At 41.1% G+C, this 25,256-nt stretch overlaps 2 protein-coding genes across 4 annotated transcripts in view; one reads left to right on the top strand and one right to left on the bottom strand.

The window, feature by feature from the left end:
* The window catches only part of ctdp1 (CTD (carboxy-terminal domain, RNA polymerase II, polypeptide A) phosphatase, subunit 1), a 54,632-nt gene extending 39,637 nt beyond the window's left edge, over positions 1-14,995 (bottom strand). Inside the window, exons 1-10 of one of the 2 annotated variants that reach the window (XM_026300329.1) lie at positions 14,502-14,995; positions 11,960-12,043; positions 11,121-11,214; positions 10,685-10,813; positions 9,967-10,117; positions 8,939-9,029; positions 8,488-8,654; positions 2,300-3,346; positions 551-692; positions 145-375 (exon numbers count right to left, since the gene is read on the bottom strand). In XM_026300329.1, the coding sequence (XP_026156114.1) occupies positions 145-375; positions 551-692; positions 2,300-3,346; positions 8,488-8,654; positions 8,939-9,029; positions 9,967-10,117; positions 10,685-10,813; positions 11,121-11,214; positions 11,960-12,043; positions 14,502-14,800 (2,435 nt within the window). In that variant the 5' untranslated portion in view covers positions 14,801-14,995. The remainder of the gene's footprint in view (positions 1-144; positions 376-550; positions 693-2,299; positions 3,347-8,487; positions 8,655-8,938; positions 9,030-9,966; positions 10,118-10,684; positions 10,814-11,120; positions 11,215-11,959; positions 12,044-14,501) is intronic. The other variant, XM_026300330.1, reaches the window with a different exon arrangement.
* Positions 14,996-16,646: 1,651 nt separating this feature from the next.
* adck5 (aarF domain containing kinase 5) lies at positions 16,647-25,232 on the top strand. Of its 2 annotated transcripts, XM_026300227.1 has the most exons (15): positions 16,647-16,781; positions 19,076-19,167; positions 19,242-19,391; positions 20,519-20,594; positions 20,923-21,123; positions 21,207-21,347; positions 21,582-21,695; positions 21,789-21,920; positions 22,009-22,092; positions 22,169-22,250; positions 22,844-22,922; positions 23,010-23,101; positions 23,645-23,897; positions 24,729-24,845; positions 24,927-25,232. In XM_026300227.1, the coding sequence occupies exons 1-15, from the start codon at positions 16,758-16,760 to the stop codon at positions 25,027-25,029; spliced, it is 1,740 nt and encodes a 579-aa protein (XP_026156012.1). In that variant the 5' UTR covers positions 16,647-16,757; the 3' UTR covers positions 25,030-25,232. The 2 variants fall into 2 exon arrangements, with proteins under 2 accessions (XP_026156012.1, XP_026156014.1); XM_026300229.1 differs by lacking the exons at positions 16,647-16,781; positions 19,076-19,167 and having other exon boundaries at positions 19,253-19,391; positions 20,928-21,123.
* Positions 25,233-25,256: the final 24 nt, after the last annotated feature.

Here is a 25,256-nt window from a genome sequence, read left to right as displayed (position 1 = left end):
TCAGTGTGATCAGTGTTCTTTTTGTTTAAAACTAGGAAACGACAACATCTAAGCGAGATCATAATATTCTGATAACTAGAATCACAGAAAACGTCTTGTGCATCAGCGTTCTATTGCAGAAATCCAATTTATGTTTTGCAGTACCTGAGACAAGACTGCTCTCTGTGATCGGAGGGCAACAAAGATCCTGACGATTGGAGGTAGGGTAGTGGCCGTGACACTGGAGGGCCCCTGCGGATCAGCTTTCCTGTGATGGGGTCATAGGTCCGAACCTCAGGGGCTGGAGGTGGAGGTCTGTGCTGGATAGGAGTTGGATGGAAAACCGGTTTCTGCAGGGAACCCTGATTTTCATGAAAAGCTGCAGGACTGTTGCTCCTTCAAACAGACAAGTGACAAAGCTCACTGTTGAAATTGTCTTCATGAAAGACTTTGATGTACTGTACTGCAACTAATATGTCAGTATATATGTACTATATTTTAAATTCTTTGTACATATCTACTAGGGTCGGGGAGGCCTATAAGATTACTACTCATTAGACAAATCCCTTACCGTGGTGTCTTGGAGTAGTCTTCCTTCAGCGGGTACAGCTGCTCCTCCACCCTTTCCCACCGCTCCAAACAGCTCCACAGCCAGTCAGGGTTGACAACATGGAGTTGCTTGCAACCCTGTGCCTGACGAACCTTCTCGGTACCTGGATGGAGAAGAATGAATGAATAAAAGATGAAAACAAATGTGCACACCCTGGGTCTGCTCAATAACTCTAATCAATGATCACCTTCTTTCCAGGAAGAAAAAAGTTAAAAAAAGATGTATGTCCATATTATTAGAATGAGAAAATACAATTTATCATTTGGGGACATTGTCCTGTCACATTGCTTTAAGAGTGACCCAACAAGTCTCCTTGAGGGGACCAACCAAAGCTCAGACTGAAAGCCCACAGAACACCTGAAGATGAAGATGGCAGTTCTTCCCACTCAACTGACAGAGCTTGAGAGGCTCTGTCAGGAGGAATGATTAAATCCACAGAGAATGTAGGGTGTAGGGTGCACTTTATGGCCATTTACTGATCAAGGGGATGTGAACTATAATAATGTACTTTTCTTTAACTTAGACAAAATCCATCACAATAAGACAATCCCCATTATGACAGTCTATTATGATATAGATCTGCCAAAAGACAACAAAGTCTGTTGGACCTTAAACCTTGACACTTACTCAGCAGTGCATGAAGAAGCAGAACTATCAATGCTATGTGATCATCAAAACTGAGATTCATCCTTGTCCAGCTGTGAATATCTATATCAAATTTTAGGGCAATCCTGCAGATGTGGAGTTTTACTACATCATCAAAATTAACTTTTTTCTTGAGATAGAAAAATGAATCATCATTCAGTCTCTTCGTCATAATGTTGGGCATATTTCCGGCAAAACCTCTGTGATTTATCCAATTTATCTTGATTTAAGAGTGATCCACTGTTCGGAACATGGTGGAAGCACGTGTGAGGCAGTTAAATAATTTTGAGATGTAGATGTATGTGGTCTTAAAAGCTAAAACTAAAGAATTGCTTAACCCTTTGGTTAATGTGAGATGTACATGATCAATTTCTGTCAAATGTGTTTTTTCCTAATCTGAGCGACCAAGTGCTCATAATCACCCCAAATCCATCTCTGGTTGATTTTTCGTTCCTTCTGACGCTCAAGTTGAGTGATTGCCAAGAGCTGCTCTCAGTGGGGCTGGCTCCCAAGGCAACGGTGCCTCTTCCTGTGCTTGCTTTCAAAAGGCAAACAAGATTGGTACCAACACAGGCGTGAATCCACTTTTGGTGCTCTTTTCATCCCTAGACAGCGGAGAAGCTGCTTTGACATGTTCACTGACATGGAGAAGAGTCCAGTGGTCCATGACAGTGATGTGCTAATAGTGCTCCATAAATACCCGGCTTGATCAACACTCAAAGTGAAACAGGACATTGCATTAGATAAAAATGCATGTTAAGAAACAGGAAAGGCACAATAAGCAACAACTTAAAACCATACCTTTTCCATCAAAATTGTTTTTTCGCATTGTTCTTTTTTTTTTTTTTTTTTTTTAATAATCATTAACTTTGACTTAGCTCTTTAGGTCTGTTATGAATTCTAAGTACACAAGTTATACGTCTTGACTTTCAGTCACCTAAATCCCACATCTTTAATTTACCGATAAAACATAAGCCTCTGCGAAGAAAAAGATCTATTACAGATTCTCTTTAGTAAGAAATACATTAATACAATATGCTTTAGCATGAATCCATTTCCACATACCTGCTCTTGCTGCAATGAGATGTGTTGTCCGACTGGGATCTTGGGAGCTAAGAACCATATTTTTGCCAATCTTGGCCCCCAGTGCCTTGGCATGGTAGTACTCACGAGTCTTCTCCATGGGGTAGTTAGTCGGGTACAGACCACTGAAAACTATTGTTGTGTCCTCCAGTGTTTTGCTTTTCAGCTCTGGCACAATCTTGCGAATGTCCGGCATTTCAGAAGGCTTCTTCTTCAGGTAGGCCTCGTAGCGCGCATAGTACTCAGCGTGGATTCTTTCTAACACCTCCTCCAGGTAGATCAAGTGATCGTCCTGGTCGTTATCGGCTTCTTCCTCCTCCTCCTCATCCTCCATACTCTGGTCCAACATCTCCTCACCCATGGTAACACCAGACTGCTCACTATTTTGAGACTCTGTTTCTGGCTCTCTCCTGTCTGAGCAGCCATTTCCCAGCTCAGTGTCAGGGAGAACAACGCCTGAAGCTTCTGCTACTTCAGAGCTGTTCTCTCCTGCACTCCGACCTCTACTGTCCCCTTCCCTTGCCCCGGCCCCATCTCTTGGTTCCTGTGTGACTCCTTCCTGCTGAGATTGCTTAACCTGGCTTGACTTGCCTTCACTATCACTCTCTGATGAGAGAGGCTTTTCTGTAACAGAGTCATTGTCACTGTCGCTGGAAAGGTCAAAGTCTAGGTTATTGGACCCGTGGCTCTGTGCCGACGAGTGTGCACCTTCCTGTGCCTCTTGTGTCCCACTGCTATCATCTTCCTTTACACTTGTCCTGTCACCATCTTGAGCTTCCCTTAACGTCACTCCAGACTCCACCTCAGTCTCTGACTCCTTACTTTGTCCTGCTTCATTCTCCACATGCCCTGCTGGATGAGTTTGTTCATTTGTTGGTACTCCCTGAGAAGACTGAGATCTTGTGGACTCATCCTTTCCAGAAACGATGTGGTCCTTCGCCTTTCTCCTGAGGCCATTATTTTGCTCTTCTGCACCAAGAGTCCCTGTTGATTCTGTGTTCTCTGCCGTCCGATTTGGGGGACCTCCTGCTGGAACAACACATTAAAACTCAAACACAAAGGTATTCAAAGACACATGGTTCAGAATCATGTCATGGCAGGAGCACAGCATCTGTTAAAAGTTGAGGTTAAATCTGATATCTCCATTCTGACAAATTAAACAGTTGAGGCCAATAGTTATTCAGCGTTATCTTGAACTTCTGAGGTATTTACATACAAAAAGCATTATGATTAGAGAGATTTGAGATTGTGAGGCAACTCAAAAATATAACCGGATACATTAACTAATAACACCATTAAACTGTCAAACAGTATGAATGGAAATTTAAGAAATAATAGCACTTTACCTTTAACATGCCAATAGAAACCAAATGCAATTCAATTTAGTGTACTTCTCATTAAATCTCAGTAGCCCATTTAATTTTTTATTTTTGAACTATTTTAGCTTCCCTTTTTGGATCCTAATTTAAATCCACCTACTCATTCCACAGCTAGCTAGATGAAACTCATTTTCAGCCATTATTATTTATTAAACTAAATAAATGGAGGGCATATAAAAAGTATAACCTTAATTATGCCTATAAAGGAATTCATCTAACTAATAGCATCCCTTTTATTTTTTTACTTCAAAATGATAATATAAAACATAAATATAAAAAAATACAATTAAATCCACACCGGAAACTGAATTTCTGATTTTTTAACAATAAATCTTATCGCATTTTTCTTTGACATTTTGAACTGAGTGACTCCATTTAATTGCATCCACAATCTGACACCAACCTCCAACCTCCTTAGCATTAATGGCTATGCCTCCTTTCACCATATACTTAGCACTAATGCATTCTGGAAGGTCTGTTACCCTTTTGATTACAAACCCCTTAGCGCTAACCTTTATTACATCTACCTAGAGGGTAACTCAGAATTAAGCTTAAGAGGCTGCTGGTTGCCCCTAGTAGCAAACACTTTTCATATAAAATCTTCCTCTGAGGGAAATCCAAGTCCTCTGAGTACAATGAGTTACACTAGCACAAGCATGAAATAAAACTGTCAAGTCATAACCTGTCAACACTACATAATGTTTAACCATAGTGATGTTGATATTGAGACAGTCGAACATAGACAAAGGAAAACTGAAGATTTGGAGGAACAACAACCTTGAAGTTTTGAGCAAACTGCATGTGTGATTTAAACCCTGCATAACACACACTTCCATCAGCAATTAGAAGTTGTTTACTTCAAGGAAGGATGTCACTTGGAACCACACGGCTGGCTGGACAGGACAGAGCAGCTAAATGATCTGCAGAGGCAGGGCACACTAAAGCAGGCCCATTCCAGTGGATGCCACTATTTAATATTTAAAAAAGAAAACCCCCTTTACACTTACATTGTTTCATGCAAGCTCTATAATGACTGATAATCTACAGTGTATTAATTCATACAGTATGTAGTATAATATTGAAAAATGTATCATTTGCATGGTGTTCATTAAGGTTGTTCACAAGCCAAATGTGACCCTTTTATAGTCAACATTGCTGTGTATTGGAATATATATATATATATATATATATATATATATATATATATGTGTGTTTCTCAATGTACCTAAAACTACAGCAATGGATATTTTTAGAATTACGTTGTAATGAAAATTACTAAATGTAAAGTGACAGAGACTGCTTATAGTAGTGAACCCATTCAGAATTCCTATTACTCCTCAGCACTACCGAGTGCTGAAGTGTGTTTATAGCTTATTGTTTTGGTTTACAATCAACAATCTTTCTGTTCTAGTCAGTTTATGCTACTGTTATATGTGTTCATAATTCACTGTGCTGCCACAAATTGGCAAAAACAAAACAATGTAGATTTACATAAGCTATTTTCGAGTCAAGAAAGTAACACTGAGTCTTTGAGAGGATTCATTTTATGATGAACCATCATTTAGAGGTTCAGCACAGAGAGATGTACTATGCAGATGTGAAAGCATTGGAACTCTTTAAAATGCTCTGTCCTTTTTCATTGATGAGCGCTTTCAATTTATGATGATATATTTTTGTAGACCCAGGGGCACAGACTCATTATACTGCCCTAACATGAATGCAGTGTTGATGATTTATTGCCTGGGTCCAGCCTGAGTGATTATGATAAATTATATGATCAAGAAATCTAACAGAGCAATCATTTACCTAATATACAACCTGTCTGTTAATATTAGTATTAACTTCATTTAAATTTGTGCTAGGATTATATACTGGTCAGTATGACTGCAGAGTGTAAGTGGAATTGGGTTTAACCATCAGATGCACTTTTTGTACTATACATATTCCATCCATCCATATTCTTCCGCTTATCCGGGGCCGGGTCGCGGGGCAGTAGCCTAAGCAGGGACGTCCAGACTTCCCTCTCCCTAGACACTTCCTCCAGCTCATCCGGGGGGGGACACCGAGGCGCTCCTAGGCCAGCCAAGTGACATAGTCCCTCCAGCGTGTCCTGGGTCTTCCCCGGGGCCTCCTCCCGGGGGGACATGCCCAGAACACCTCCCCAGGGAGGTGCCCTGGAGGCATCCAGTACAGATGTCCGAGCCACCTCAGCTGGCTCTTCTCGATGTGGAGGAGCAGCAGCTTTACTCCGAGCTCCTCACCCTATCTTGAGGTTGAGGACCATGGCCTCGGACTTGGAGGTGCTGATTCTCATCCCCACCGCTTCGTGCTCAGTTGCAAACCGCCCCAGTGCCTGCTGAAGGTTCTGGCTCAATGAAGCCAACAGGACAACATCATCTGCAAAAAGCAGAGATGAAATCCTGTGGTCCCCAAACTGGACTCCTACGGCCCCTGGCTGCACCTAGAAATTCTGTCCATAAAAATAATGAACAGAAAAGGTGACAAAGGGCAGCCCTGCCGGAGTCCAACTTGCATGTTGCATTGCCGACAAGTCTGACTTACTGCCGGCAATGCGAATCAAGCTCCTGCTCCGGTTGTACAGAGACCAGATAGCCCGTAACAAAGAGCCCTGGACCGCATGCTCCCAAAGCACCTCCCACAGAATGTCACGAGGGATGCGGTCGAATGCCTTCTCCACGTCCACAAAACACATGTGAACTGTTGGGCAAACTCCCACGAATCCACAAGCACCCTGGAGAGGCTGTACAGCTGGTCCAGACCGGGACGAAAACCACATTGTTCCTCCTGGATCCGAGGTTCTACCATCGGCCGGATCCTCCTCTGCAGCAGCCTGGCATAGACCTTCCCCAGTAGGCTGAGGAGTGTGATCCCCCTATAGTTGGAACACACCCTCCGGTCCCCCTTCTTAAAAAGTGGGACCACCACCCCGGTCTGCCAATCCAGGGGTACTGTCCCCAGTTGCCACGTGATGTTGCAGAGGCGTGTCAACCATGACAGCCCAACAACATCCAGAGACTTGAGATACTCAGGGCGAAAATCATCCACCCCCGGTGCCTTACCACCGAGGAGCTGCCGAACTACCTCAGTGACTTCAGCGTGGGTAATGGATGGATCAGCCTCTGACCTCCCAGCCTCTGCTTCCTCTATGGAAGCCGCGTTGCTGGGGTTGAGGAGATCCTCAAAGTAATCCTTCCACCGTCCGACAACTATATATATTAGTGTATATATCTCCAGCAGGTAGATTACTGTACACGTCCCCAGCGGGTTAGATTACTGTACATGTCTCCAGCGGGTTAGATTACTGTACACGTCCCCAGCGGGTTAGATTACTGTACACGTCCCCAGCGGGTTAGATTACTGTACATGTCCCCAGCGGGTTAGATTACTGTACACGTCCCCAACGGGTTAGATTACTGTACATGTCTCCAGCGGGTTAGATTACTGTACACGTCTCCAGCGGGTTAGATTACTGTACACGTCCCCAGCGGGTTAGATTACTGTACACGTCCCCAGCGGGTTAGATTACTGTACACGTCCCCAGCGGGTTAGATTACTGTATTACTGTACATGTCCCCAGCGGGTTAGATTACTGTACATGTCTCCAGCGGGTTAGATTACTGTACATGTCCCCAGCGGGTTAGATTACTGTACATGTCCCCAGCGGGTTAGATTACTGTACATGTCCCCAGCGGGTTAGATTACTGTACATGTCCCCAGCGGGTTAGATTACTGTACATATCCCCAGCGGGTTAGATTACTGTACACGTCTCCAGCGGGTTAGATTACTGTACACGTCTCCAGCGGGTTAGATTACTGTACACGTCCCCAGCGGGTTAGATTACTGTACACGTCCCCAGCGGGTTAGATTACTGTACACGTCCCCAGCGGGTTAGATTACTGTATTACTGTACATGTCCCCAGCGGGTTAGATTACTGTATTACTGTACATGTCCCCAGCGGGTTAGATTACTGTACATGTCTCCAGCGGGTTAGATTACTGTACATGTCCCCAGCGGGTTAGATTACTGTACATGTCCCCAGCGGGTTAGATTACTGTACATGTCCCCAGCGGGTTAGATTACTGTACATATCCCCAGCGGGTTAGATTACTGTACATGTCCCCAGCAGGTTAGATTACTGTACATATCCCCAGCAGGTTAGATTACTATAACTGCTCACAGGGCTCTCAAAACAAGCTGTAAGGCAGCTGCAGAACATTCAGAACGCTGTTGTTCGGGTCCTGACTAGAACCAGGAAGTACAACCACATCACTCCTGTTCTCAAATCTCTGTACTGGCTTCCTGTCACTCAGACAATCGACTTTAAAACAGCACTGCTTGTGTATAAGTCTCTTCATGGCTTCATAAGACAACTGAGTGTTTTATCTGCACTCATTCCCCTTTAATTTTATTTCAAGTTCATTTTCTATATTATTTGCTGTCTTTTAATTTTTGCCTATATATTTCTAACTTCTTGTGTTTTATTTTTGTAAAGCACTTTGTATTACAGTGTGTATGCATAGTGCTATACAAGCAATGCATTAACACATTAACGCTTGCAATTAATCTAAAAATTTTAACGTTAATATTTTTTTAACCCAAATTAATCGTTTAAGGTTTGACCCCAACTTATGTCATCACCGCAGCACGGATGGATATACGTCATTGTGTGATAATGGTAAGTTACAGTGAATGCTGCGCTATTTAATATGATGCCAGACGACACGACACTTGGTCTGCTGAAAGGCAAGTTTCATTATAAAAACTTTACCTTTCCTGGCCATCTGAGCTTCCCGTGATCCTGGTGGAGCATTGATGTCCCCTGTGCCTTGGAAGTAAATATATTTCTTCACAGTGATGAGGTTTGGTGCAAACTTCCACACATCCTCTCGGTCATCAATTATACAGACCATCGAATCTCCACAAGGGAAAAGATTCCTGTCAGGAAAATGATATACTGGACACTAGCAAAGGTGTTGCACTTTTTTCAAAACACTCAGACAAGTCTTTATGAACAATATCTCCTACCAACAGGAGGCATGGTTCATATGAACAACTCTACCAAATGTCTTTCTAAAAGGAAATGGTCTCTTTTTGCTTTAAAACAGTAAAAGTATGTATACAGTATATATAGTAAAATTATGTCTAGAGAGAGGAGCTGACTAAACTACAGGCCATTTGTTGAGTTTCATAAAGATAATTTAATGGAAAGTAACTCCCACCTAAGATTTCCTGTCTTGGAGAAAGGATCGATGCATTCATCTCTAGAAAGGATCCGATGAGAGAAAAGCTTCTTTTCAGGATCCAGAAAGCCTAAAAGAGAAAACATAAACAGTCTATGATACACACAGACATTCGAATGCCAGTTGAGCTCTATTAAACAAGATTTTTAGAATCCAAAGCCACAGCTGGCATTTACCTTTTATTGAAAATTCACAATGTACAATACACTACACCAATTTGACAACACATTAAAACTACATACTTGTTTCCTCATTGCAGGACATTTAAGAAAGCCAGAGAAAGGAAGAAAACTCGGGTCTACAGTCTTTGGTGAAACTTTGAATAGGAAAAGAGACCTAACCTGGCTAAACAAGCCAGCCAGAGTAGAGATTGTATAACCATAACAAAGGTTGCAGATCACTGGAGCACTGCTCTTAAACATACCAATCTCCCAGCATCAGGGCCGGTAGTAAAATGCAATTCAAAATACATTAAACATTCATCATATGGAGGCACAATAGCATTGGACCAGGGCTGCATCTAATATGCACAGTATGATGAAATATTGCAGCCTGAATAACATAAAGACAGCATATAAAAATACTACCGACACTTCAATATAATATAGCCTTGAATCATAAACTGAAAATTTTTCATTTAGGAGGAAGCCAGTGCCAGTCAGCTAGCAGTCAAATGCATGTAAAACTACACTGAAAAGGTGTAAAAGAATGCAAATGTGGCAGGTAACTAGCCAAAATGCTAATGGGAAACATTAACTGGCTTAATATGTAACTTAATATTTATCACCTCTGCTGCTTGCAAATGACACATAGACACATCATATGCAACATAGTGAACCAACGTAGCATGAGCTAAAAAAAAAAAAAAAAAAAAAAACCTGAGCAGACACTTCCCTCTTGTGGACACAAAGCTTCCATAAACTGAAATACTTTATTTTCTACTGTATTTTGATATCAACACATCCATGCAATCAGTTCTGGAAAATGCAAAACAGTGATTCAAATACCAGCAATGGTGTGTGCATAAAGGCGGCTCCCAAATGTGAAGACGTGTAATTCGAAGAGTTTGGCAATTTTCTCCAGGAATTCTTTACAGTGTGGGCGTAGTCGTGTGTGGAGCATAGGCTCTCCTCGCCCGAGCTGAAAGTGGAAAATGCCCTAGAAGAAGTAAGAAGACGGTTAACTATGACACAACCAGACACAGAAAAACTAACTCATGTTAAAGGTCTACTCTTATACATGTACTTAAAGGCAGCTCTTATAAATGTAATAGCATTAAAAGATGGCAAACTTTTTTTGTATATTAAACTGGCACTAGATGTTCTCTTTAAGGGCAAATAAAGAGGAAACCTATTATGAAAGTTTAACAAAAATATATTAATTTCTGTTAATCTCAGACAGACAGCACTTTGGGCTCACTTAGGAGAACAAATCTATCCACATTATGTGTGACAGTGGAGCCCTAAAACCTGGACCATGTTTTGGACTATCAAGTTTAGGTACATGATTCAAAGGGCTGAATAGAAAAACCAATTATATGATAAGAGTTTTTATGATAGCGAAGAAGCATAAAAGTGACAGTAACACATTCTTCCTTTTACAAATAAAATAAAAATTTTAATTCTAAGGCAATAAAACACACTCTTTCTCAGTTTAGTACTATAGCGTTACAAAATGGCATCAGAGTAGTTAAGAGTATGAGATGGTGAGATCAGGGAATAATACCTTGTTGGACATACGCTGGCAGTGCTGTTCAGTGGTGTGGATTAGAGTCTGGTCCAGATCCACCATTAGGACCAGTTTTTTGTTCCGGTGGAGTCTCTGCTGGTCTTCTCTGCCCAGCTGTTCTGCTTGCTGTTGAAATAGATATTAGATGAATAATCTGAACAACTACCAGTTTATGTTTTTGTAAGGCCTCTATGCTTTCTTTATTAAACTATTTATTAATTACATTAATATAAGACTTCCTCATGAATTTTTTAAGGTTTGTATGCACTTGTCCTAAGTTGCAAAGCTTTAGCAGGTTAGGTCCGATTACCTGCCAGTGTGGCAATACTGTGCTTCCAACCATATGGTCACAGACACAGGTCTTATAATGAAATTAATATAAGGTATATCTGTCCTCCTGGCCCAGTCAACATATCTCCATCATATGACTCACCTCAGAGCTGACCATCAGCTCAGGGACACTGTGCACCATGGAGACTGTTGCTGTGGAGATGGGAGTCTGTTGGTTCCCATTGGTGCTCTGCAGCCTGAGAGGGGAAGAAAGAAGAGTGGGAGTTATGCATTTTGTGGTGTGTGTATCTCTCAGGTCCTTGAACATACTGTGACTGAGCAGCTTTCATTAACTGTAAATTTAAAGACTGCAGTTAGTTTATTTTGAGCATAAAATTACAGCGACAACAGAAAATACTCCAGGTAGTAAGTGATGTGACTGACTGTTGGCAGTTTAAGCTACTTCATACTCACATTGTTATCTATCAAACAATCTCATGGGTTATCATGACATTCAAAATGATTCCCTCCTGTTTTATATATGTTAGTGCTACCATTACAGGTATACATAAATTTACAATGCAGAAGCAGAGGTGTTGAGAGAACAACTTCCCATTTATCTTTAAACACCACCTTTAATAACAGCAACGCTTTACAACACAGTACTTATAATACCCAAGAGATATGTGGCTTTAAATAGTCAAACTAATACATTTACTGTGGCATGAATTCTTAATGACAGCTGTAAATTTGACACCTTTCTCAAGCTGACTAAAAACACTGTGTGCATTGCGAACGCTTCAGTTCCACTCAGCTCTCTTTTCATGATCTGTGGTGCCACCTGATGGTGCTACATGTAACTACTGAATCCACTACAAATACACTGGGTCAGCTAAAGACCAAAGCGTGGGAAAAAACATCAGACATTTCTTTCCTAGACTGGAAAGGAAAATGAAAACACAAAGATTTCAGTAATATGTGACTGTGGGTGAGTTGTCTTACTGAGTCAGGTCCTGGCCACATTCAGCACACAGGCCCTTCATTACTATTGGATGGCTGCATTCCTCTATCCTGATGATGACACCCCTTAAAAAAAGAGAATAACTGTTAGTGCAAATGGCTACTGTTCAGTGAAGCATAACAGTGCATTAGCATTTGACTTCAGTGAAGTGAACACGTTAGATGAAAAGCTTCCTTTGTGGCATGCACGGATAATAATCCATCAGTTTTTCACCTTCTTCAACGTGATGACTGCTTTATACATGTGTAAACTGAAAATCATTGAATTTAGGACTGTTGATGGGTTTTAGGCTGGTCGACAAATCAAGTCATTTTGATATGTCAGCTTGGATTGGAGATTAATTTTTCTTTTTACTCCTTTTTGATTTATGAATCAACACTGAAAATAATCACTAGTTGCAGTTGTTACTCAACCTGTAAATGTAAAACAAATGTCTGTATTTACAGTACTGAGCAACAGTGGTTTGCTTTATAATTCAAACACCGGTTTGCATAACTGATAAAACTGTTAGCCTAAATATTAAATGGTGTGTTAAATCATGAGAGCAGTAGCTAATTCCAATTCTGTTTTTATGTGCTATAATTAATAATGATTAGTCAACATTAAAAGTGCTAACTTCTTCTTCATTCTACTACAGACCAAGAATCTCTCTTTTACCTGATTTCTGAAAGCAAGTATTTATGGCACATGGTGCATTCTGACATTATTTTAGATTGAGAGCACATAACCAGCGTGGATTGTGTTGGTTATGTGCCGGGAACATACTAAAAGCATCTGCAGGCAGCACAAGCCCTTCTCCACTTGCGCCTGTGCCAAAAACAACACAGCCTAGTTCATCCAAAGACTACAGACCAGTTGCTCTCACCTGCCATATTATAAAGACCATGGAGAAGCTGGTCCTGGAAAAACTGAGGACTACAGTAAGAACACATCTTGACCTCAGTTTTCCTACCAGCCACAAATTGGGGTGGAGGATGCCATCATTTACATGCTTAATCGGAAATATAAACAACTAGAAAAACATGAAAGAACAGTGAGGGTCATGTTTTTTTGACCTGTCATGTGTGTTTAACACCATCAAGCCAGCACTTCTGGGTGAAAAACTCAATGCGCCGCAGGTGGATGTCCCCTTAGTGTCCTGGATTGTGAACAGTCTGACACAGAGACCACAGTATGTCCGCCTGCAGAACTGTGTATCTGATAGATAGGTCAGCAGCAAAGAGGCCCCACAGGGAACAGTCCTGTCTACTTCTCTATTCAAAATATACACCACAGACTTTAGTTAGACTTTAGTTACAAGACTGAGGCATGTCACCTTCAGAAATTTTCTGATGACTCTGCTGTAGTGGGCTGTATTAGCAATGGAGATGAGGCCAAATACATGGGACTTTGTCACACCATCCTCAACTCAGTGTGACAAAAACAAAAGAGCCTGTGGTGGATCTGAGAAGGAGGAAGGGACCAGTGACCCCTGTTAACATCCTAGGGGTGGATGCCGAAGTTGTGGAGGACTACATATATCTTGGTATATACAATGACAACAAGCTGGACTGGTCAGAAACACAGAAAAAGGGCCAAAGCTGTCTCTATTTCTTGCGGAGGTTACAGTCCTTTAACGTCTGCTGGTCTATGCTGTGGATGTAAACTGATCTGGAAGGCCAATGATGTTGTGGGAGACGAGATGGACTCTGTCAACCGTGATGGAGAGGACGATCTGGGAAAAGTCCATCCTGGGAAACTCCCTCCACCCCCTCCATGGCACACTGGTGAAGAGCATGTTCAGTGAGAGACTGCTCCTGTGGCCATCAGATTGTACAACTCCTCACTTTAAATGTAAGATTATTTGCACATAATGTATCATATTTATTGCTATAATATCACTTCATGCACTTATTTAGTAGTGATTTTGCATTTTAATATGTTATTCAACTCAGAGCTACAGCAACTGAACAATTTTCTTTAAGGATCAATAAAGTATTCCGATTTCTCTTACAGGTGAAACAGCAAATCATTCAATATTTTGAATCAGAGCTATAATTGTTTGGCCAGTCTTCTACCTGTCAACCTACACACCTTGTACACAGCTCGTACACGCGATGAACTGTTGTATCAAGGCGCACAAAACAAGACTTCACTTCCTCCTGCCTTCAATATAAAATCGCAACAACACTTTGCCTATAAGTGTGATTGCAAGTAAGTTACGTCAAAAATGCCGGCTGGTAACGTTATACAATGTTTTCTAAAAAGCTGGTTACAACTGATTTCAATTAATAACATTTTTACAACGACCGAAACTAAAAGATAGTCTTTAAAAAAGAAAACTTTTATTTTGAAGGTCCAGGGCAAATGTCGGTGTGTTTATGTTATTTAGCTTGACAAATGGTGGAGCGGAGTTAGCAACAAGCTAATGTTAACTTAACGGTGTTAGCTGGTTAGCTAGCTAGCCTTCCACTCCAGGTGACATGTGGCCTGTACCCGCCGGGGGAGGTCAGGTAGCTAACATTAGCTAACGTAGTGACTCACCCGGGAGGCAGGACCTGTCCGGGCTGATAGCAGAGCTCCTTTACTACTCCAGCACGGTCCGACTTCACCTTCTTCTCTGGCAGCCTGGCAGCCTCTGCCCCCTTCTCCTGGACTATGGGAGCACACAGCGCTAGCACCGAGTCCACGTTAACAAGAGAACCGGGTTTGACTTTCCACTCCAGAACCCGTAGAGGGACAGACCCTGAGGGCCAGCGGATATCTGACACCTGCACCGCGGGGCCCTCCGCTGCTGCACCGCCGCCGCCACCACCACCCGAATCTGCAGGAGAATCCTCCATCTGCCTACACCGTCCACAAATCCTTCTTCTCAGCGACGGTCCGCTCAAAACGTATCCACTTGACTTCGCAACTCCCCGTGTATCATTAAAATGTGCAAACCATCGTGATCGAAGGCAATCAAAATAAATGTGCTGCGGATTTAAACACAGGAGCCTCCACGATCAGCTATGTTCGCTCTTCCCGCCCGTAAACAGGAAAACGCAACACTGCAGCGACATCACTGCAGCATCCGGTGCCTCCTTTTCCACAGAGGTTTCAAATTAAAATCCTTAATGAAATGGCTACGCCCCGCGCATTATTAAATTATTGATATTTTCGTTAGGTTACGCGCCTTTTGTAATTATGTCATTCGTTACTTGTAGTGTTTGTTGTTGTGACACTACAGCACATCTAATTCTCTTTTGTGAAAGTGTGAAAGAAATACCACTTTCTTTTGAAAATCAGCTCACGTTTCCGTTTTGTCCGGGCGAAATCTGGCTGGTTTAGCAGGGCTATAAATCCTCTACACTGACACCACTTGCGACACGCACAAAAGAAACAAGTTTTTTTTTTTTCCATTTGCAATACATTGTAAGCATAAATCCCAACAAAATATGTCTGTAATGACAAAATCCACCCACACTGTACATTTCCTTGTTTGTCCTTTGCTACATCTTTCCATGAAGCTTCAGACCAGCACCATGAAACACCCACCTGATGTAAGATGATGTAATATAGAAATAATACTGTACACTGTTGTCTCATGTGGCACTGTCTGCTGTTTGTTTGCAGCTGTGGGATGTTGCCATGAGCTGTTTTACTTTCAAAATACACACTGATCTTCTGCTTTACTGTGAAAAACAGCCAGTGTTATTAAATTAAATTGAAGTGGAAAAGTTCTAAGGTCATAGTTATTTACATTTCCAGGTCCAAGGTCAGTTTTGTGTGTGCCCTGACTGATAGGTACTATTACTAAATAACTTCATCGGTTTAAGCTGACATATAAAGGAGGAGATGGGACATGAATAACAACTAAACACGTTAATGGGACGAAGGTGCCCCTCGAACCACTCTATGTAACAAGTGACGTTTTATTTCGGCACCTCCTACCAGGGAGTGCACAATCGAGATAGAGTGCACGGTCCCTCTGTCCTCCCACTAATGCCCACTGTCACTAAAGATCTGTAACATGGAAGGTAATATTTTTGCAGCTAGTCACCCACCAAAGGTCGTGTAAGAGTCATTTGACAAACTTTTTTCCTATCTTATTGCTGTGTGGTTTGCGTTAAACATTTGATTAGTCTCAATATATCTTATTATATCTCAATATATCTTAATATATCTTATTGAGTTTTTAAAAATGTTATTCTAAAGCTCGCCTTGGCTACACTTTTTGCGTCCCCCTGTGAAGGGGGATGCTTCTCCCTGCTCACCTTAAATCCAAAATTAAAAAAAAAATACACAATATACGACAAAAATGTGTTTTCAGACGTGATTTAAATAATAATAAATTAATTTATGAAATTAATTTATGAAATTCAAATGAAGACACTAATTGTGAGAACCTGATTTCCTCAGGAATATTAATCAAGGACGGACAGACCCTGTCTCGTTTAGTCTTCAGTCGAGATGATGGTACAAATAATAGCCCATTACCACAGGAGCTCAAATTTCGTGAAGTTTCGTATGTAAAATCTCATATATGATGTCTCTGTGTCGTCGACTGTCAGGGAAATAGCTCTCTAAGTAAATGAACAAATAAATAAAGCTCTCTACAACCAAGCGATACCATAAGGCAAGGAGCAAAGACGGAAGTAAGCGGGAGGGCACTCTCACGGTTGCGTCTACTCTCTTTGATAACGGGAGCAGTGGGCACGCTGGTTGGCAGCTTCAGTGCCCGGTACATGCATAACAGGAAGGACACTTTGGATATTAATTCATTGCTGTGACTGGAGCTGTTTTAATAACCCGGGAAACATGACAGCACAGACCTCCAGAGTGGTAAATAAACCATACTTCCAAGTCATTTCAGCTCGCTTTCACATCAGCGGTGGCTAAATGAGCTAGTTAGCTAGTAATGAGCTGAGGTCAATTAACTGGCAGCTGGTCGTGCTAACATTTCATGATAATATTCATTGGAGTGGTATAAGCTTTGTTTTTAGTTTAGTGTAAGCGACACGTCGGGCATGTGAGTATGGCCAATTGACGTTTAGTTTAAAGTCGTTTTATGGTTGATAAACTCTATTTCAATTTTCCGCTACTTTCAGGAGATAGCTGTAATATAAGTGTCGTGGTTAACGTTACGCCTAAATGTCAACAAAGAGTGTTTATGTGAGCAAAGAGTGTTTATCACAGCTAGCTAACTGTCCATCTTCACCGTCGTGTCATCCGGGGAACAGTCTTCAGCTCGTCCTGTTCACTGTGTGAGTGACACAGGTCCCTGACATTGCTGCTATCTGCACATCAATTTGTCAGCTGTAGAGAGACATTTCGTCCCTCACATGCAGACACCGAACAAAAAAACAACATATCCCCGTTGGCCTTGATCTACACCCACTCTCCTCTTGCTGACTTACCAATGTAACACACACACACACACGCTGGGCCTGCCTCGGTGTTGGTAGGCGCTTAATTGATTGCCAGCTCCTTAGACAACATCAGTGACAACTGGGCTAGCAAGTCTCAGGAAGCTGGTTTTGTGATTAATAGACATGTTACATGAATAAACCGTTTATTCAATCAGAAGAAAGTTTTTGGCAACTATTTTTGTATCCACTTATATGTGATAAATAATTCCATCCATCCATTATCTATACCCACTTATTCCTGTTTAGGGTCCCAGGGATCTGCTGGAGCCTATCCCAGCTCTCTCTGGGTGAAAGGCAGGGGTCCACCCTGGACAGGTCACCAGTCCATCACAGGGCCACATAGAGACAAACAACCTCACACACTCACACTCACTCCTATGGGCAATTTAGAGTCACCAATCAACCTGACATACATGTTTTTGGACTGTGGGAGGAAACCAGAGAACCTGGAGAAAACCCACACAAGCACAGGGAGAACATGTGCTTGTGAAAGGTCCCTGATGGGTTGCGAACCTGGGCCCTTCTTGCTGTGAGGCAATAGTGCTAACCACTCACCTACTGTGCTGCTCCTGTTAAAAATAACAAACATGCTTAAGTTTTACCTTCTTAAATGTAAGGACTGATTTTCACTGTTTTATACCATTGTAATCTGAAAGTCAGCTATGTTCACTGACAAAAGCCAGACAAAATAAGCAACAATTTGTTAGGACATAATTAGATGGATCTGTATAAAGGACAAAATGATCCCCATTAGAGCTGCTGCCGAAAAAAAGAATAGGCAAACACATTTGCATAACATTTTTCCTCCATTTGACCTGGTCATGCTGCAAGTTAAAACAACACTTGGACAGAATACACTTCAAAAATCATAAAAAATAGAGCTTAATTTGTCTATACTACTTCTTGTGGGTTTTTCCAATCCTAATTACAATTCTGTAAGAAAGCCTGCAGTTGGACATGATAGTTGCAAAAAAATATGTAATGTCTAACTGCATCAAACAAGATCCTCCTCCTCCTCCTCAGTGGGTAAACGTATCTGTACACCTTTAGAAAATATTAAATCAAACCCTCAAATATTTCAGCAACCATAGATTTGTCAATCCACTGTAAATAAACTCATCTTTATGATTAATAGTCTAAGACTCTAAGTGCATCCAAGCGGATCATTTACAAATAATTGTGTCCTCGAAACAAGGGCGAATTATTTAAATGAATAAAAAACAGTTCACAGCTACATTTCAAACTGAAAAGTGAAATTGTTGCCATTGAATGATCAGAAAGATCTGCAGCTTTTATTTTTTGCTGCTGGCATGCTTTTCATATTTAAGAGTTTTTATCCATGACTTTATATTGTTTACCTCTGTCTGAATCCACTGTTAATTTACCATCCAGTTGCTGTTTGACAAGCGTCTTTTATAAACAGAATGACCAAATGAATGAAAATGCTTGCAGACCTTTATGTTCTTGCATTTTTCACAGTAAACATAACATGCACATGTAAAAATTCACTTTGTGAAACAAAAAAAACAAAACCTAAAATCTATCTCCATTACCCAGGCCCCTGGTAAACACTCAGCAAGATGTGCATTGTGAAGATAAAACACAGAACATTCTATGAAAGAAATTGTTTTTTTTGTCTAGTAAGGGGTTTGTTTTTGTTTTCAGCTGTTATGTTTGCTGGATTTCTCACACCGTCCTTTTCTTTAGTTAAGGTTGTGTCTGCATCATATGGCTCTGCTCCGAAAATCCCCACATCCCAGCTCATCACTTCAAACAGCCAGATTCTTCACTTCACTCAGGTACCAAATACCAGTCAGGCCATAATCCTAGATTAACTTCTGCCCATGATGATGATGGTGTTGCTTCCTTTCAGGGAAGGCAAGCGTAGAGGGCTGTTGTGGAAGACACTTGTTGGCATCTCTGTTGGTGTACCTGTGGTAGTGGGTGTCCAGTATGCTGTGTCAGAACCCAGTGAGAGGAGAAAGATGAGAATTGTAGTTGAAGGTTTTGGTCGCTTCTGCAGGTTTGTCTATATCAAATGTGCCATATTGGTTACACTTTACTTTAGGTACTCCTAGTTAGCATGTATATACATTTAACAAATAGTTTATAACACACTATAATGTTGTAAGCAGACATTAAGACATCTAACAATGTACAGTATTTAACAATTCTAATATCTGCTAGAAATATTTGATTTTATAGCTGTGTATGTTATCATTTATTATCTGTTTGTATACTTGTGCATGTCTACAATAGGCATTTTAGTTGTTAATATAGACATTAATGAACAGTAATTACAGTGTATAAACCATTTATTAAATATGTATTTAGTGCTTATGAAGGCTAAATAAGAGGACTTAAACTAACTAACTAACTACTTAAAGTAAAGTACCATATCAATTCCAATGCTGATTTCATAGCATTGATTTCTGGAGTTGAGGGATTTGTTAAGAAAAATAATTGGTGCACAGGTAAAGAGGAGTCAATTTAATGGTAGTTCATATTGCCAACATTGATGATGGTGGACCAGACAAATGAGGTCATTGCAACCCAAACTGTGAGTGGACCGAACAGAGCAAGGATGCATTTTATTACTTATGAACTCACCTTTTAATTTGTAAAAACATGCAACATGTTCACACAAATGATTTATGGTTTATTCCATGTTCTGCTACATGCCCCAAGACAACATCTGAGTTTACAGTACACAGGATCCTTTGGTGATGGGGTTAAGGTACAATATGTTTCCAAATGTAAACTGTAGTGTGGTGAAATACAGAATATTACTGCTCTTTTTATAAAGTGAAAGTCACTGACATGACTGAATTAGTATTTATACAGACTGTCTGTATTCAGGTTACTGCTCTGATTGGCAGCTGAATGTGAAGTGTAGGAATGAAAAACTTTGCAGCGAGATTAAATAGTGTATTGACGGTATGGTCATTTGTAAGGGGATATTTTTACAGCTATGGTATCTCTGTAAAATATAAGTATGTAAATACGGGCTCAGTAAACACCATTTACCACAGGTGTGGTCAAAGAGACTGATAATTTTATCAACACTCACATTTCCATTTTACATCCTATTAACAGGATAAATCCAAAGCTTTTGAAGTCCAAGCAATCTTTTAATCTGTGTGTCCTCAGATCACTCTCTGTGGGAATCCTGATCTCAGTGGATTACTGGTGGACCACCAACGTGGCTCTCCATGGCCTGGATGAGGTAAGTTCCATGTAATGAAAAAGGGGTCGGCGTAGGCTTGATCTGCTGCTGCCAGACTGCTGGTCAGATTTTGACAGAATGTGTGCTGATAAGTGTTGTTTAACTAGTGGGGAAACAGGGCCAGTCAATCAACTAGCACTGTGCATTAAATGATAAACAGAAAATTAATTTAACAATCAGTAATGAGTTTTTACAACAGATTAATCAATTATCAAGTAAACTTGGCTGCGTCATGCATTGGTGGTCACATGTTAACTGCTGATTTCTGTCTCTGTGGGTGTTTATACTGTGTGGACAATCATGCCGTATGTCTTTCCTACCCTGCTAGAGCAGCCCATCCTACTTGGCCAAGTTGTCAGCGTGCCACCAGAGGGCAGCAGAGTGTATGGTGAATGGCGCTGTAAGGAACGGAGGCATATACATCAAACTTGGCCAAGGTCTGTGTTCATTCAACCACCTACTACCCCCTGAGTACATCCGCACCCTGCAAATACTGGAAGACAAGGCCTTAAACAGGCGGTACAAAGAGGTGAGAACTGCATCTTAAAAAGGAACTTAGTTCAGTGAAAACAGGACAGCTTGAAATTCCTCAGAATTGTTTGTCTGCAACAGGTGGATGCTCTCTTCAAAGAGGACTTCAACAAGACCCCAGAGCAGATTTTTAAAACATTTGACTATGAACCTGTAGCTGCTGCCAGCTTGGCACAGGTTCATAAGGCAGAAATGTTCGATGGTACTCCTGTTGCTGTGAAGGTGAGATCAAAGTCAACATCCATTTCCATGGATTAGTTTATACCTTATTTAAAATGATGCCACTTATTTTAACATTAGTAGCAACCTTGAAACATCTAATTTGGATTTTTCAGGAGACAGAAATTATAAAAATGTGTGGTCGAGGATCAGATTTGTTGTTGTTTTGAGTCTTTCTGGGGATGGACTTTCCAAAATGTTCAGCATAATCCTTTTGTGATATTGCTCCCCCCACAGGTTCAGTACATTGACCTCAGGGATCGATTTGATGGTGACATCAGAACTTTGGAGATCCTGCTGGATATTGTTAAGTTTATGCACCCCAGTTTTGGATTCCGATGGGTTCTTAAGGTCAGGAAATAATTGTATGCTGTGGCTGACCTACTGTATTTGACAGGAAGAGTGATTTTTGGTCTGTTTTTGACTGTAATCAAATTCCTAAAGGACCTGAAGGACACATTGGCCCAAGAGCTGGACTTTGAGAATGAGGCCAGGAATTCAGAGAGGTGTGCAGAGGAGTTGAAACACTTCAGATTTGTTGTTGTACCTAAAGTCTTCTGGGAGCAAACTAGTAAGGTGAGATCATTGTTAATGATACAAGGTAACTGAATCTCCATTTTTCTCCATGTATAAACTTTTTTCTACTTTTTTCTCTCCAATTCAGAGAGTGCTCACAGCAGAGTTTTGCAATGGCTGCAAAATCAACAACCCGGAAGAAATTAAAAGACAAGGATTAAGTTTAAAAGATGTAAGCTGCTGCATTCTGAATGGAGTATATATTAGAAATGTTGTCTGAATATCATCATCAAATATTTGTCTTGCAGACTGCAGATAAACTGATCCGAACATTTGCAGAGCAGATATTCTACACTGGTTTCATCCATGCTGACCCTCATCCTGGAAATGGTGGGTACATCATTCTTCATGTGTGTATGCATGTAGTCCAAGTACAACGTGAAGGAGAATATCCATAATATGGCTTTTTGGTGCCCCCGGTGGCAGAGAGAAGCGCTGACCATGAATGAAAGTCTCAGTTGACATCTGCTGAGAGAGCTGTGTTGTACACTGCCCTCCTCAGTTGTGTTCCTTGCCCCTTGTGTTCTGTTTTCAAGTGAAGACATGAGGAATGGCAATTATAAAATAGGCGCTTTATATGTTGTGTTGCAAATTGATTATTTGTAGCCTTAAGATAATGAAGATCTTGAATATTAAGCGGTGTTGATAGTTTGTGAAGCTGTTGGCTGTCTATAATGACACCATTTTTGGTGTCTTGATATCATTTATTGGACTTATTGACTTGCTCGTTGTGTAGTGTTGCAGTGAACAGTACATCAACATTCATTTTTAGCTGTCCTTTCATCTTTGTAAAGCTATCTCCTCTAAAATATTAAAATGCAAACCAGTTACTAATCTGTAGCTTTTGACTTTCCAAATGTTGAAAATGATGTCTTTATGGACAGACTGACGGAGCCTGATTAATGGATTGTCTGTGTTGGCAGTTCTAGTCAGACCAGGTCCTGACAAGAAGGCACAGTTAGTGCTGTTGGACCATGGCTTGTACCAATACCTCAGTCAACAGTAAGATTTGGATGAGTCTATTTAATAAAATCTGATCATATTTTTCTTTCAGTGTGTATATTTATCAACTGTAACTTTTGACCTTAGTGACAGAGTGGCCCTTTGTAAACTGTGGAGATCCATAGTCTTGCGAGATGAAGCGGCAATGGAGAAGTACTCTAATGTCCTTGGGGTCAAAGGTAAGTAAGTTAAATGTCATTCTTGAAAATAGTATTTCAGTAAATGTTATATATTCCCCTTAACATCCAGTATCAGGGAATTCTGTTGTATATCCAAAGCAGTCATTTGTCAGTATTTTATAAGCTACAGATTTACCGATTACTTCTTAATGGGAGACTTCTGTGACCATGTATTCATGTAGAACTCCAACCTGGACACTATCTGACTAAAATGGTTGTCAATGATCACCACTGTGTATAAAAAATACAATCCAGTGACACTGATTACAGCTCATGTCTTGTCAAGCTGAAGTTAAACATCACAGCAATAGACATAACATTGAGATGCACCGGACACAATGCATCCTGGGTGTTGTAGGATTTTCGACCTTGGGACCTTTGAGGAACAAGATGTCCTTTTCACTGTTCGGGCATTAATTCAAGTAATAAATGTCATTTGTATTAAATGATCTAATCTACGTAGGAGTGAAATACTCCTTTCATATGTCAGATTCACCTAACTGTTATGCTGTATTTTAATTTCTTGCCTAACTGGGTGTGCAGAGTACTTCCTCTTCTGTGAGATGCTGCTGCAGCGACCCATCAACATGCGGGAGTTGGATCTGTCCAACATCCTGAGCAGAGAGGAGACAGCCTACATGCGTGAAATGGCCATCCACCGCTTTGAAAGCATCATGGAGGTGCTGAAGTCCATGCCCCGGCCCATGCTGCTGGTTTTCCGGAACATTAACACGGTTCGAAGCATCAACATCACACTTGGAGCACCAGTGGACCGCTACTTTGTCATGGCCAAGAGGTCAGTGTCACGTGTCCTCACTATTAGTGAGTGTTCAAAGAGTTCCAGAGAGTAATATGGCTTATACCAGGGACACACGCTGAGATTTTACATGTCACAAATGACATTTAACACACACCAAACACCTTCCAGGACTACAGCCCCTGTTTCACAGTGTTTAGTTCTAAGGTGCTCCAACTAAATGACATTTCAGAGGGAAGAAGTTTACTGAGTAAATATTACCACTGTGATCCACCTACATTATAATGAACTGAGTTTATGTGACGATGCAGTAGGTTGAAATTTCACTACTTGTAAGCTAAAACAAAATAGTAACTTGGTAAAATTGTCAACGTTTCTTCTCCAGATTTCATTCATGGCAGAAAACGTTTTGAATATAGACCTTTAGGTACAAATTAATAACATCAGAAGACAGCTTTTAAAAACGGGGGGGGGCAATGATATACTTCTTCTTTACTGTCTGGTCAAAACTTTCCCAGGGTGGCTGGGGGTATGCTGGTAGACCCATGACTCCTTCAGAAAGACTGAAAGATGATCAGTCTAAAGACCAGTCTCTGGAAGCTTTTTCCAACTGAAGCCAAACAAGACAAGTTGGTAATAGTCTGTAGAACACCAACTTTAGTGGTGCTGGTCCTGAGAAACTAAACAAGAGCCTAGAAAGCACTCACTCCTTTATTAATGAACTGAAAGTGGTTTAATAGCTGGCATTATTAACCTGCCAGTAATACACTAGATACTACTATACTGGTATTGTAGACATCCCTTTTACCCAGTATGTGTCTGAATGTCACAAGCATCTTTGAAAATGATTTACCTGATGTTGTATGTTAGTGCGGTGCGAGGCTGGGGGAAGATTCAGGCGGAGAATGCAGGGATACTTCCCAGGCTGTGGGTGTTCCGCTGGGCAAGGACACTGTGGGAGAGTCTCAAGTTTGAGCTGGCCTTGAGGTAAACACTGTGTGTATTAATAGCATGGATGTATTTACTGTGTGTTTTGTGACTGGGCCAAATAATGTGACTCCTTTACAGATCGGAGATGGCAGTGATGAGCCTGACGCGTTCATTCCTGAGTCTGCTGTCATACTTTGGTCTGCTGTCGCTGGATGCTGACATGTACGAGTACCTGAGATAATGCACGGCTCTCCTCCACTCTTGAGGCCACAGAGAACGAGGACGTTTTCCACGCATAGGTTGGTGCAGACCAACAGCAAGGAGCCTTTCCTTACTGTAGCAGCTGAAAGTACTGTTAGCAATGGTGCTGCTCCAGTGTTTTCACACCAAATCACACTTCAGGACTTCAAGAGCCAAACTCATTCCAAAATACACTCCTTGTGGAGTTTCACGATTTACCAGACTGGT

This window comes from Mastacembelus armatus, chromosome 11 (assembly GCF_900324485.2).
Source record: "Mastacembelus armatus chromosome 11, fMasArm1.2, whole genome shotgun sequence".
NCBI lineage: Eukaryota > Metazoa > Chordata > Actinopteri > Synbranchiformes > Mastacembelidae > Mastacembelus > Mastacembelus armatus.
The sequence above is the reverse complement of the archived record's forward strand: the minus strand, read 5'-3'. Positions and strand labels throughout refer to the sequence as shown.

What these genes read in the sequence shown, in the direction of transcription:
- adck5 (XM_026300227.1), top strand. Translation starts at nt 16,758, where the DNA reads ATGACAGCACAGACCTCCAGAGTG. An exon ending in TAAACAGGCGGTACAAAGAG is followed by an intron (nt 21,124 to 21,206) that starts GTGAGAACTGCA and finishes TGTCTGCAACAG; the next exon opens with GTGGATGCTCTCTTCAAAGA. An exon ending in TAATGTCCTTGGGGTCAAAG is followed by an intron (nt 23,102 to 23,644) that starts GTAAGTAAGTTA and finishes CTGGGTGTGCAG; the next exon opens with AGTACTTCCTCTTCTGTGAG.